Source organism: Solanum lycopersicum, chromosome 10 (assembly GCF_036512215.1).
Source record: "Solanum lycopersicum chromosome 10, SLM_r2.1".
In the NCBI taxonomy this organism is placed as follows: Eukaryota; Viridiplantae; Streptophyta; class Magnoliopsida; order Solanales; family Solanaceae; genus Solanum; species Solanum lycopersicum.
The window spans coordinates 59,543,115-59,558,042 of record NC_090809.1 but is presented as its reverse complement, the minus strand read 5'-3'; the positions used below and the strand labels follow the sequence as shown (position 1 = coordinate 59,558,042).

Genomic DNA, 14,928 nt, shown 5'->3' with positions numbered 1-14,928 from the left:
ACAATTGAATCGACTATCGCTTTATAAAACACAAATTATACATTGTAATTTGTATAATCTGTGTTTGTATAAAGCGAGAAAGACAAAACGAAAACTGCGCAAAGAAAGATCTGTATTTGTATAACTATAAGTGTATAAGATGAAAATATATGTATTTATATTTATATATACAATTTTCTCTCCTTTTAACAAACAGAAATGCATTTTATACATTTGCGTTTGTATAAAGTGAAAGAGGCAAGGGAGAGAGTGACGAGCGAGAAATTCAGAGAGAGGCGACTTGCAATTGTTTGCTATGTGTTACAATTAAATTAAACTATGTTTATAATATTTAATTTGAATTAATAATTTGTTATTTTATATATATATATATATATATATATATATATATATATTTTCATTTAAATAGTTGTTCATCTATCACTTAAATGTAAAATGGCTAACCATTCTATAGTTAGTATGTAATAACTAATACGTGTATAATTGTATATATAATGAGTGTATCAAATGTATTTATAGTTTATTCTTTTGGTTAATTAATTAGAAGAACTAATGTTATAATTATGATGATGTAATAAAACTACATAAGTCCGTTCACTTCATAAGTACGTGGAATTCACCATTAACTAAGAACATTTGACCAAATCTCACTTTTGTAAGGCATAACTTTTCTCTATTTGTTTTTTTCTTTCTTCATATGTATATTAAGCCACTCGAGGATATGAATTTACTCGTTCAAAATAGTATATTTGATATTTGTATTAACAAAAAAATATACATTAATTAACCATATATAGTTAGGTGATAAAAGAGCATGGAGAAAATACCACTACTAAAAATGCGTAAATTTCTAATGCATGTCCATCTGAAATCAGAGGCGGCGTCGGAATTTTTAATAAGGGATTCATAATCCGTAGAAATAGATAGTCGAAGGGGGTTTGACATGTACTATATATACATATAAACTTATTTTAACCATATATAAATAATATAATTTTCCACTGAAGAGAATTCGAATGAACCCCTTAATGCAATATAGCTCCGGAATTGACTTGTTGGAAGCTTTTCTAACGTACATTTATACCTCCCTCAATTTTTTTTCATTGCAAATATAATAAATATAGACATGAATATTTAAATGTCGATACGTATTATGCATTCATTTGTTTGACGTAAACATAAAAGTGACTGAAGTTCGCTTGGTTTTGGTTAGAACTATGAAAAGGAAACCCAAATTCTTTCATTTTTCCTTAAAAACCCCACATTTTGCGGTATATCTCAAATTGATTTTAATCCAACAATTCTCTTTCTCTTTCTGGTTTCATCTCAATTTTTTCTCTTACTTCCCATTGCATTCCAAAGATTCAACCTTTTAATATCCAAATTTCACAAATTGTCATTCTCATAGGTACCATTAAGGTAAAAAGATGTAGCATTTTCATCTTTTTTTATATATATATATATATACATTGTGACATGTGTAAAAAGTATTAGATTTTTCAACGTTGTTTTCAAGATTGGCAAATGGTTTAATGATGAAATTCCATGCAAAAATATATTCATGTTAATAGAAAATGTAGAGAACTTCTAGTACATCTATTTTTATATTGTATAATGTTGGCGGAAGACATGATCAGAGATGATTCATTTAGTCTATAGATGACACCGATTTGTTTGGGACGGAGGCGTTATTATTATTCTTTTTATTAAGTTTGACATTTGTTGTAAACTTGAACATAGAGTGCTATTTAGTTTTTTCTGTTATATAACTACACATAATAGTTTCTTTTTGTTAGATTTGTTCATCATAAACTTGTAAAATTATCGGCGAAATTAATACGATATGCAACTGTTTTGATTTTGCAGATGTTCATATTTCTGAGGTTTTATACTTAGACACATAATATCCTAGTGAAACTTTTGCAGGGAAGATGGGAATAACATTTTCCTGTCCGTTTGCCAATTTCGAGGATTTGGATAGTCGGGTTGAATCATATTTGGTGAGAACATTAAGTTTAGGAAATGATGATATGAAGAATGTGTTACACACAAAGAATTTCAATGACCAAATTACTAGAAAGTCGAAAATCTTGAAGTCATTTGGTTCCGGGAATATGATCCTTGAGGGAACTCTAACCTATAAAAGGAGGGAATTTGAGGCGAAGATTGCATTGAGGACTCTTATTTCCGATAAGGAAGATAAGAAGATCAATAGATCAGACAATCCGTGGAACAGGGCTGAAGTTTCTCCGAAATTGCATAGTATCTCCGATAAAGATACTAGGATGTTACCAGTAGAGTATGGGAAGCATAGAGATCAGGCTGCTGTAAAGTTGCAGAAGACATATAAAAGTTTTCGTACACGAAGACAGCTAGCTGATTGTGCTGTTCTAGTTGAGCATAGATGGTATAGTAGTTTATAAATTATACTCCAGTCGTTTCATTTTGTTTGTCTTACTTTCCTTTTTTAGTCCGTTTCAAAAAGAATGTCTTTTTTCTCTTCTTTTTTGCAACTCTGTGTTTAATACCACAAGATTCAAAAGTCTTCTTTTTACTTTCTTAAACTCTGTACCAAGTGTCATAACTAGACAAAACATTGAAACCAAGGGAGTAGTTAGGGAACTTTTGTTCTGGATATTTGTCATGTCATTTCACGTCTTCACGCACGTTGTATCGACTATGGAACTTTTGGTGCAATTTACAGGTGGAAGCTATTGGATTCTGTTGAACTAAAGCACAGTTCTATATCATATTTTGACACCAAGAAACCTCAGACTGCTGTTTCTCGTTGGTCTCGAGCATTAACTAGAGCTGCGAAGGTATGAATTAACCTTACATTTACGCTAATTCCCTGTTAGATTCATTTCTTGTGATTCTTCCTTCTTTTTGGTTGGTTAAGCTTTGATGTAAGGACTTTACGTGTGTGTTGGTAGGTCGGTAAAGGTCTGTCCAAAGACGGGAAAGCACGTAAACTTGCTTTGCAGCATTGGCTTGAAGCAGTAAGTTCACTTCTCAAGAGCAAAGTTCAACAATCCCAAGTTTCATTTTTATTTGTGTGTGGGATTGTTGTTTATGTTCTTTATAAATTTTGATGAACAGATTGATCCTCGACATCGTTATGGACACAACCTTCGCTTTTATTACAACAAGTGGCTCCAAGCTGACAGTAAACAACCCTTCTTCTATTGGTTAGATTTTCTTCTATCAGCAAGAAATTCTAGCAAAGGAAGAAACTTCAGAATTGATTTAGTAAACTATATATGACATTTCCCCCTTGTATGTTCGCGTTACAGGTTGGACATAGGTGAAGGTAAAGAAATAAATCTTGAGAGGTGTCCTAGACCGAAACTTCAACAAGACTGCATCAAGTATCTTGGACCAGTGAGTGTTATCTTCTTTCGATCTGTACCATTTTTTTACTGGTAAATTTGGTATAAATTATTCTACTTCTAGATACATTGCACAAAGTTGGAAAAAATGTTCGAGAGCAAACGTTATTTGCAACTCATGAGCTATGAATAATCACAGATAGAGAGGGAGGCATATGAAATTGTCATTGTGGGTGGAAAATTCTTATACAAGCAGAGTAGAAGGCTTCTCGATACGAGAGGAGGCCCTCCAGAGGCAAAGTGGATCTTTGTGCTAAGCGTGTCCAAAATCTTATACGTTGGGATGAAAAAGAAAGGCACATTTCAGCATTCAAGTTTCCTGGCAGGTGGTGCCGCGTTGTCTGCTGGGAGATTAGTGGCAGAAGATGGTATTATAAAGGTAAAGAGAAGTGCCATGATTTTGCCAACAAATTGTGTTTTTTTCCCTCCGATACAAGCTGGCTGGTTGTTGATGTATCTAAATTCTTGCATGAAATAGGCAGTCTGGCCTCAGAGTGGACATTATCTCCCTACAGAGGAGAATTTCGAAGCATTCATGTTGTTTCTTAAGCAACTTCAAGTTGATATCGCTGTTGTCCAGGTACAAGCATTTGCTAACCGATAGATCTTTTCACACGAAAACTATTAGTGTTATCATCTAGTAGTATGATTTAAGTATCATGTTTCCCCAGTGTGTATTAATATATGTTGCTACATCTGTTTTGTACATTTTTGCTATTTTGTTGTCCCTTTTCTTTTCTTACTTTCCTATATCGGTTACATTTCTTTTAAGTCGAGGGTCTATTAGAAATGACCTCTCTCTACGTTGATAACTAACTTAAATATTAAATCCGCTTATGTTACCGTCTTGACTCACCGTGGCAAGATGAGCTATGTATAATCTATTAAACTTAAATCCTGATATTGCAGAAATTCACCAATTATGAGGACGACGCGCCCTCTACCAGGAAGGAATGTCATACTAACATACGTAAAAACTTATCAGTCTCGGATTTCAGCCAAATCAACGAAGATAGCAGCCTCAAAAGCTCAGACACAAAGAGGATTGGTTCTACCAACAAGGATTGTGACGACGAAGAGTTCTCAGTACCACATTTTCCAAGACAGCCCCGAGGAGTACGACCCAAAATTGCTGTTGAAATACCGGAAAAGGAAGGCATATTTGAGTTGTTTAAGGAGACAGCCCAACAGGTACAGCCTGTGGAAACTCCAGCAGATGGATACGAAACACCAGACGAGTACTTATCAGATACAGAGTTTTCAGTTTCGAAGAAGAATTTATTCGATCATGAAAATGAAGAGGAGTTCAAAGAGCCTGTTCCTGAAGAAAAGATAATCAAAAGAATACATTCACATATAGGCATGAAATCAAATCATTTGGCTCATCAATTGTCTTCATGTAAATGGACAACAGGAGCTGGACCTCGTATCGGTTGCATGAGAGACTATCCATCTGAGCTCCAATTTCGCGTTATGGAGGAAGTTCAATTGTCTCCGAGACCTGCATTTCCAGCTTCCTCAAAATTTGCTCGTCGTTATACACCAACAATCTTTTCTAGAGAAGCAAATGATCAAGGCAAAAGACCTGATTTTGAAGTAGTTGTATTTTGTGAATCAGATAGTCCATCAGTAAAAAGAGAAGCAGTTTTTGGTTGATTAATTAGTAATTCCAAACAGGAACTTGCTAGGATTTTGTCCTTTTTTCCCCCTTTTGAATCATTTTCTTTATGTAGGTCTGTACAACAAGATGTAAATTATCTTTTAGCACATTCTTTTAAAGATTATTTTAGAATAAAAGATCAAATAACAGAACTACTTCTCTCTGATTCAATTGTGTGCATTTGATTTATCGTTCTATATTTCTTTTTTGGTCAAGAAATTTAAAGACTTCAGGTTCTCAATCATTCCAGCGGAGCCAAAAGTGAGAGGTGATTTCTTCCATTTTATCTAAGTTTTTATGGATATAGTTACTCGATATTTATACCAGTGAAAATTAACAAATTGATCGAGGTGTGTGCAAGGTATATAAAAATGCCTTGGGTTTTGAATGCTTGTAGACTTGTATCCCAATGACCTGATTTTTGCTAGTGAGGTTTAGCGAGGGTAGATTGTATGTAAACTTTACGTCTATCTTTTTCAGATAGAGAGGTTATTTCCGAAAGAATCTCGATTTAAAAGAAACAAAAGACACAACGATTATGAAGACATAGGTAATAACATGATGGTAAGATAATTGAAGCATATGAGACAATAAGTAGTACAAATCTGAGAGTGAGAAACATGGAATGGTAAAATATGTAAAGGAACTCAATAAATGTGTTAGTGTGCCTTAGTTAGTTAGCTGATTAGTTGTTAGTTAAATCATTGTTTAAATCAGCTTAATTAAATTTGTTAGAAAGTTAGTTAGAGTTAGTTAGCACAGTTAGTAATGTGTATAAATACATGTACAATGTACTCATTTTTTCTTCTTCTTAACCATAAATGAAAAGATATTTTCTTCTTCTCTCACATTGTTCATGTTGCTGATTACAAATCTTCAACATCTTCACATGGTATCAGAGCTTTAACAAATGCAGATCGAGAGGATTTCTTCCACATGAAGTGAGGAATTCAAGCAATTTTATTCATCTCTTTCATAGATTTTTTTCCTTCTTGCTGTTTGATTTCATGGAGAATTTAGGAAATCTGGCACAAAATACTTCATAGAATACTTCTACAAATGTTACTGTTATCACACCATCCATCGATTATCATCATCCCCTGTTTCTATATCCCTCAGATGCTCCTGGTTCATTGTCTGTTGGGATTATGTTAAGTGGATCTGATAACTATACCTTGTGGAGCAGAGCTATGAAGATTGCTTTACTAGGTAGAAATAAACTCGGTTTCATTGATGGATCAGTAAATCGAGGTCACTTCACTGGAGATTTGGCTCGTTTGTGGGATCGATGTAACGCAATCGTTGTTTCGTGGATCATGTGCAATGTAAGTAAAGATCTCTTGAGTGGTGTTTTATTTTGTTCGAACAGTTACTCGATCTGGGAGGATTTGAGAGAAAGATTTGATAAAATAAACAGCTCAAGAACTTTTCAATTGCATAAAGAAATCTTCACTCTAGTTTAGGGTACTTCGTCTATTTCTGTCTATTATTCTAAGTTGAAGGATTTATGGGATGACTATGACTCAATCATGCCACCACCTTCATGTGCTTGTCCTAAATCTAGAGAATTTAGTGAACATTTACAATATCAGAGGGTTTTGCAATTTTTGATGGGTCTAAGTGACAGTTATAGCCAAGCTAGAAGTCAAATTATGATGATGCCTCAAGTTCCTAATGTTAATCAAGTGTATGCAATGGTGAATCAAGATGAATGTCAAAGGATTGTAGCAGGAACTAGTAAGATGATGTTGGATTATCCCACACCCACAACTATGTACTCTAAGACGGGGGATGACACAAATAGACAGAAAAGAGGACATATCTTTTGTGATTATTGTCATATAAAGGGACATACTAGAGGAGAATGCAACAAGCTGAAGAAGTGTGATTATTGTCACAAAACAGGACACGTGAAGGAGAAATGTTTTCAACTCATTGGGTATCCTGCTGATTATAAAGGGAAGAGACAAGCTAATGTGGATGTTGCTAGTTCTTTGACAGGTAGTAGTAGTGGTTTGGCTGATCCTAATTTTGCAGGTTCTCAAAGGATACAACACTCAAGCCAACATATGATGCCTCAGTGTTTCCACAATGCTGTCCAGTCTAGATATGATCCTCATCATTGTATACAACATCAGTCATATCTGCCACCACAACAATTTGCATCATCCAGTCATATAGATGCTTGTGCTGGCAGAAATGGTGTTGCCAATAGCAGTGTGAATTTGACAGGTACAAACCATTTCTTTTCTCATGAAAGTAATCATGTGAAGTGGATAGTAGACACTGGTGCCACTAACCACATGATAGGTGATCATAGATATTTGATGAATGGAGGATTGTTAGAATATGCAGGAAAAGTAAATGGAGGTCAAGTACAATTACCCACAAGAGACTCAGCAAGAGTTTCACATGTTGGAAATTGCAACTTGGGTGGAGGTGATATTCTTACTAATGTTTTATGTGTGCCAACTTTCAAGATTAATCTCGTGTCAGTCTCAAAAATGACAAGAGACTTGAATTGTTGTGCTACATTTTATCCAACCTATTGTGTGTTACAGGATTTCTCATCTGGGAGGGTGAGGGCGACTGGTAAGGAAGAAGATGGCCTCTACACTTTGTATTCACAGATAGAAGATAAACAAACTGATGGTGACAAATATGGTGACAAGTGTTTTTCATCAAGTAAAGAAGTAGATACTCTTACTTGGCATCAAAGAATGTGTCATGTCCCAATAAATGTTCTTAAGAGGATGCCTATGTTTCATGATATTAGTAAGAATAAATCCTTTACTTTGAATAACTGTGAAATATGTCCACTTGCTAGACAATCTCGATAACCCTTTCCACAAAGTATAAGCAGGTCTACTGCTATATTTCAATTGTTACATATTGATGTTTGGGGACCATATAAATGGAATACTTTTGATGAAATGAGACTTTTCTTAACCATTGTTGATGATTATTCAAGATGGACATGGGTTTTTTTGATGAGACTCAAATCAGATGTTTTCATGCTACTTAAAAATTTCTTTATTGAGGTAGGAACACAGTTTGGAAAGAAGGTTCAAAGGATAAGGTTAGATAATGGTGGTGAGTTTTTTAGTCATGATTGCAGACAGTTATTACAAAGTTATGGTATACTGCATGAGAGTTCTTGTCCTTACACACCACAACAAAATGGTGTTGTTGAGAGGAAGCATAGACATATTCTTGAAACTGCAAGGGCCATAAAATTCCAAGCTAATTTGCCAAATAGTTTTTGGGGATTATGTATAGAATCAGCTGTGTATGTATTGAATATAATACCCTCTACTGTATTGAGTGGAAAGTCACCATTTGGGTTGTTGTATAGCAAATCTCCATCTTTTAACACACCTAAGGGTCATAGGATATTTATGTTTTGCAACAAATCTTACTCAAAAAGACAAGTTCAGTCCAGGAGCAGTGAAAGCTGTGTTGATTGGTTACAGTGCTCATAAAAAAGAATACAAGCTATATGATCTAGAGAGTAAGACCTTATTTGTTAGTAGAGATGTGGTGTTCATGGAATCTATATTTCCATTCAAGGGCAGTGAGGAAGATTCACACACTCACAATATGAGTCATCATCATTTCTCTTATGATGACCTGATCGCATGTCCTTCTGTCAATATCAATTCTGATGGTTCTGCAGTTTCCCTGCTGACGAAATTGAAGTCTTGCCCTCTGATAATGTAGTAGTACCTAATGCAGAACATATTGAAGTCTTACCTTCAGTTGTTGCAGTTCCAGTAGACACTGGTGAAGTGAGAAAACCTACAAGGGGTTCAAAACCTCCTATATGGCACAAGGACTATCTGATCAAGACAGGATCTAGTTCTTGTACTTATTTTATTGGTGATAATATAGATTATACTGGTATTTCTCCAAGATATCAAAGTTTCATCTCACAATTTTCAGTTGACACTGAACCTCATAATTACATTCATGCTGCAACTGATGATAGATGGGTGAATACTATGAAAGCTGAAATCCAGGCACTAGAAGACAATAAGACTTGGGAAATTGTTATGCTTCCCAAAGTAAAGAAGGCAATAGGGTGTAGATGGGTGTACAAAATCAAATACAAGGCAGATGAGACTGTTGAAAGATTTAAGGCACGATTGGTGGCTAAAGGGTACAACCAAAAGGAGGGATTATATTATCAAGAGACTTTTTCACCTGTGGTCAAGATGACCACAGTGAGAGTTGTAGTCTCAATAGCAGCAATTAAAGGATGGAAGTTATATCAGATGGATGTTTACAATGCATTACTGCAGGGAGATCTATATGAAGAAGTGTATATGACCATCCTAGAAGGCTTTTCTAAGCTAAGAAGAAAGGTTGCTCAAGTGTGTAAACTTCTGAAATCTTTATATGGATTGCAACAAGCATCGAGACAGTGGAATATTAAACTCACTATTGCTTTAAATTCAGCTGGTTTTCAACAAAGTGCTGGTGATTATTCTTTATTTACAAAGAAAGAAGGTGAGAAGATAGTTATAATTCTAGTATATGTGGATGATTTACTACTGACAGACAATGATGGTTTTATGATACAACACACTAAAGATGTGCTACATACAACTTTCAAGATTAAGGACTTGGGAGAGTTGAAGTACTTTCTAGGAATTGAATTTGCTAGAAGTGAAGCAGGAATCTTGATGCATCAGAAAAATATGCATTAGAGCTAGTGGCAGATATGGGACTTGCTGGAGCTAAACCTGTTACAACTCCCATGGACCAGAATCAGAAGCTTACATCAACTGAATTTGATCAATATGTCCCATCATCACATGAGGATCCAGGACTAACAGACCATACAAGTTATCAAAAACTTATTGGAAGACTGCTATGTCTTACAACAACAAGACCAGACATTGCATTTGTTGTGCAAACTCTAAGTCAATTTATGCATTCTCCTAAAAAATCTCATATGGAGGCAGCCATGAGATTGGTGAGATATGTGAAGAATGCTCCAGGTCTTGGGATATTAATGTCATCTGGTGGTGATAATCTAATGAAGGTATAATGTGATGCTGATTGGGGAGCCTGTGTTAATAGCATAAAGTCTATTACAGGCTATGTATTGCAGTATGGGAATTCACCTATTTCCTGAAAGTCGAAGAAACAAGCTACTGTGTCTCGTAGTTCAGCAGAAGCTGAGTACAGGGCTATGGCCTCTGCAGTAGCAGAAGTGGTATGGATGACTAGCCTGTTCAAAGAATTAGGTGTAGATATTAAGGTTCCCATTACCTTATTTTCAGACAGTAAATCAGCTATTCAAATTGCTGCTAATCCAGTCTTTCACGAACGAACTGAACATATAGACATCGATTGTTATTTCACTAGAGAAAAAATCCAAGAAGGCCTTATTATCACTGCTCATCTGCCCTCTGAAGAACAGACTGCTGACTTGTTTACAAAAGGACTTGGTAGACACTTACATTCTTATTTGATATCCAAGCTAGGAATGAAAAATGTTTTCATATCATCTAGCTTGAGGGGGAGTGTAAAGGAACTCAATAAATGTGTTAGTGTGCCTTAGTTAGTTAGTTGATTAGTTGTTAGTTAAATCATTGTTTAAATCAGCTTAATTAAATTTGTTAGAAAGTTAGTTAGAGTTAGTTAGCACAGTCAGTAATGTGTATAAATACATGTACAGTGTACTCATTCTTTCTTCTTCTTAACCATAAATGAAAAGATATTTTCTTCTTCTCTCACATTGTTCATGTTGCTGATTACAAATCTTCAACATCTTCACAAAATAATACTAATACTACCAGCCGGAGACACCAAACACGAAATTATTTATTGCTAGCCTTCTATTCAAATCATCGACCTTCACTCCCTTGTATCAAGGGATATTTCTTTAGTAAGATAAACATGCCATATTTTGCATGATAACCTATTTCCAATATTTTTTCAACCTGCCTCTACCTATTCCTGGCCACTCTAATGTCAACCTCTCAATCTAGTTTTCCTTATCTTGTTTGCTATAGAGGTCACTTCCACCTTGGCCCGATCATCCTTATTATTTTACCTGTATCTCCTAAAAAGCCTACACATCCATCCTAGAAATCCTCATTTCCACAACTTTCATCTTCTTAATATGAGAGTTCTTGAATGAAAACACTTTGCTTTATACAACAAAATCGATCTAATTAACCACTGCTCTATAAAGCTTATCTTTAAATCTTAGTCACACCTTGTTATCTCATAAAACACCAGGCATTAGCCTCCATTTCAATCACCTCGCAAAAATGTAATGTGTACAAAGTTAATATTTGGGTCACTCTATGAAGGATTAAATGTATATCAACGACATTTTTTTAGCTTTTTTTTTTTATAAAAAAAATAGATCATCTCAATGTTTATGTGATAAAAGGTGAAGTCTTGCCTTTTTTGTGCAACCATGAAAAGTAAAGATGAATTGATGTAGGCCTTTTGCTTTTTAACTATAATAAAATATACAATTATATTTAGGCGAAATGATCTGATGAACCCCTATACTTGTATACATTTGTATTATGAACTCAAACTTAACCATTTGTCAATTGAATCCTCCAACACATTAAAATACAATATTTCAAACCCACCATTGATCATGCTTATGTGACATTAAAATGATTGAATTGGTGAGAGAGTGTAACACACACACTCAAAAGTAAGTGAAGAACATATTTAATTTTTAAAAATATAAAATAATATCTTTTTAAAAAAAGTTTCTTCTTCCTCTCACCTCATCTTCTTCATTCATCCCCCACCCCCACCCTTATCACCGCCTCTACCTTCCTTATCAACCAACCTGCTACTTCAATCCCCCTTTTCAGCTATCCCTCTCTCCATATCTGTCCTAACCCTCCTTTTTAGCTATCCCCAACTCCATATCCGCACCAACCCCTTTTTCAGGTTTCAACTATCCACCGCTCCATCTTTGCCTCTACTCTTCTTTTCAGTCACTCTCACCCCATTAGTAGACCTAGATTTTATTTTTTTTAAAAATCATTTTAGTTTCACCAAATACCACCATCAGACAGTAAAATTTCAACTACAAAAGCCTTACAAAGTAAGGAAAATAAAAGGAAACAAAGAAAGATTAATTTAGATCCAATTTAAAATTCAAGATTTTCTTTTCAATACTCTCATTCTCATTGTCAATTTTTTTTTTTGTAGAAGACAAGTTTAAATGGAAAAAACTTCTTTTTTGGGTATGAAGACAAGCTTAATGAACAAAAAGAGACTATGATCGGAAAACACCCCTTTTGACGGAGGAACAGGGTGGTCGGCGGCGACATTGATGGAGGAGAAAAATGAAATCTATGATCGAAATTTCATGTTGCCGATGAGATATACAAAAGAATATATATTTTGTCCGTAAGAAAAGAGAAGAAAAGAAAATGGATAGGGACAAGTGGTGATTTTTATTTTTTGGGTGAAGGGTAGAGGGTAAGGAGGAATAAGATGAATATGAAAAATGAGTACAGAGAGAGAAAAAGAATTGTATATTTTAAAAAAATATTATTTATTTTAAATATTTAAATTCCAATCTGTCACTAAAAAACAATAATAATACTGATGTGTCATTAAAAATGACGTGGAATTTTATGTGTAAATTGCGTGTAATACACGCACACACAAATAATGAGAAAAAGATTTCAAATATTGTGTTTTATTTAGTTTAGGGATCCAGATGACAAAGAGATAAGTAGAAGGGTTCAAAATACAAATCAATTCAAGTACGAGGGTCTACCAGATCATTATGCCTTATATTTACGTAATTTAGCTAGTTTTTCCACGTTTCTTTCCCTAAAACAATAAATTTGAACATTGGCTTTGGGCTTTTAAGACACAGTTGTATCTAGGACATAACAGAGCTGAAAGCCCAATATTTACTGGGCCGAGCTCTATCGCATTATAGCCCTCCCCCTTCAACCACCTAACCCTACTATAAATTTTCTAGGGTTTTATCATTCTTCACTCTCTGATACAAAGCAGCAACATACAGCAGCAGATTTTTCTCACCGGAAGGTAAGCCGCTCTCGCCGTCGAATCTCTCTCTGTGTAATTTCCTTGAAAACACGTTCCATTTATCAACAATCTGTAACGAATGTGTTATTAATCCGTTGTTTTTTGCTTTTATTCTATGATAAGTTTCAATCTTTTAGCTCAATTTGATTTGTGTTGATTGATCTAATAATTGTTGTATTGAGAACTCATGATATTGTTTTGTTTGATTGAATGTTGCCTGGTGATAGAAATAGGAGTTGAAAAACAAGTAGTATTTTTTTTTGTATAAAGTTAATATTTGGATTAATAAGAAGGAAACATGTGTGTAGATGAAAGGTGAATGTTTGTGTGATAAATGGTGAAGTCTTGCCTTTTTGGTACACACATAAGGTTCCTGGAAAAGTATAGATGAATGGATGTAGGCCTTTTACTTTACATATTACTTGTATGTAAGGAAAGTTGAGCTCGGGTCAGCTCAACAATGGTGGAATTTCGTGAAGGTGAGAAAAGAGTAGGAGGTAGAGTGAGAGGGTTGGATGTTTCTGCAATGATTATAACTTAAATCTGCAGTTTTTCGCCACTAGCATTGAAATCTAAAACAAGATTACTACTTTTACTAGGGTCATCGAATCCATTTGAATTAAGACCATAAGTGAATTTCTTGACACCTAATTGACTTGACAATGATGCAACGGAGAATTATATATGGTGGACAGACCTGTTAACAACTAGTGGGCTATTCAAAATCTTGGCAATGAATTTGTCGATTACTCCTGTGAATACAACCACATTTTGGATTTAAACATCCAAGAACTCGTGCAGAAAACAATTGCTGCCTTATTCTGGTTATCTAAGTCCCTTCAGCTTATAAGAAAATATGTGAACCTACTTCTAGGTTACTGTGTGGTGTTGTCTAGTTACCTCCAATACATATTTTCTGTCAGTAACATATGCTCTATATCTCTTTGCTATAAACATTAATGATTAAACAATGTAATGAATGGTCAAAATTTTGTTTAGTATATGTTTAAACCATGTCTACCTGTTCTCATGGAGATGTAATAGGTGCAGAGATATTATATATACACTTAATTAGATCATTCATCTGCATTGATCAAATGCTTTATTATGTGAGAGTGTTTGAGTATTGTTTCTTTTGAATATTATTGGTTCCCTAAGTTATAAATTCTAGGTTTTGGTGTGGTTTGTTTTGCTTTGGCCTGCTATTGTTTCATCTGACCCATCTCAATGTTTTATCGATCCTGGCTTCTTACAAATATTCTCTGCATCTGCAGAATGGAATCTGTTACCAAGCATGCAATTGTGATTAAAATCATGGGTCGTACGGGATCCAGGGGGCAGGTGACTCAGGTGAGAGTCAAGTTTCTTGATGACCAAAACAGGTTTATCATGAGAAATGTCAAGGGACCAGTCAGAGAGGGTGATATTCTCACACTGTTGGAGTCTGAGAGGGAAGCCAGGAGGTTGCGTTGAGCCCATGATTATGATTGCCAAATCAATATTCCCTTGAATACTAGATATTGGCTGGGATTTTGTTCCCTATTTAATAGTCTTTGGTTTTGTTTGCTTAAGACTCTTTTAAGTATGGACATGTCGATTTTGGTCTTTTTTGTGCACTTCATGTTTCTGGAATAGTTTTAATATATTATTATTTTGCTACATTTGTGTCAATGGCAACATGTAATGCTTCTTATTTCTTCTTGTGCGTCATCTATCACGTCGAATCTTTTCTAGTGTTCCTTATGTGTGATATTGGTTCTATTGTTTAGAATTCTAAATGGTTATTACCCAGAAAAAGTAGATATTTTGATTACAAATCCTTCAAAT

The 14,928-nt window shown here is 34.7% G+C and overlaps 2 protein-coding genes across 3 annotated transcripts; both read left to right on the top strand.

Moving 5' to 3' along the window:
* The first annotated feature begins 1,276 nt into the window (after positions 1–1,276).
* Positions 1,277–5,215, top strand: LOC101249412 (IQ domain-containing protein IQM6-like). Its single transcript, XM_019215882.3, has 9 exons — positions 1,277–1,419; positions 1,927–2,407; positions 2,705–2,819; positions 2,934–2,999; positions 3,100–3,188; positions 3,294–3,381; positions 3,529–3,768; positions 3,868–3,969; positions 4,299–5,215. Exons 2-9 carry the CDS (start codon positions 1,932–1,934, stop codon positions 5,043–5,045), a joined length of 1,923 nt encoding a protein of 640 aa, XP_019071427.1. The 5' UTR covers positions 1,277–1,419; positions 1,927–1,931; the 3' UTR covers positions 5,046–5,215.
* Positions 5,216–12,960: 7,745 nt separating this feature from the next.
* LOC101248825 (small ribosomal subunit protein eS28) lies at positions 12,961–14,760 on the top strand. Of its 2 annotated transcripts, none has more exons than XM_010313753.4 (2): positions 12,961–13,101; positions 14,376–14,760. In XM_010313753.4, exon 2 carries the CDS (start codon positions 14,377–14,379, stop codon positions 14,572–14,574), a length of 198 nt encoding a protein of 65 aa, XP_010312055.1. In that variant the 5' UTR covers positions 12,961–13,101; position 14,376; the 3' UTR covers positions 14,575–14,760. The 2 variants fall into 2 exon arrangements, with proteins under 2 accessions (XP_010312055.1, XP_004249157.1); XM_004249109.5 differs by having other exon boundaries at positions 13,007–13,134.
* Positions 14,761–14,928: the final 168 nt, after the last annotated feature.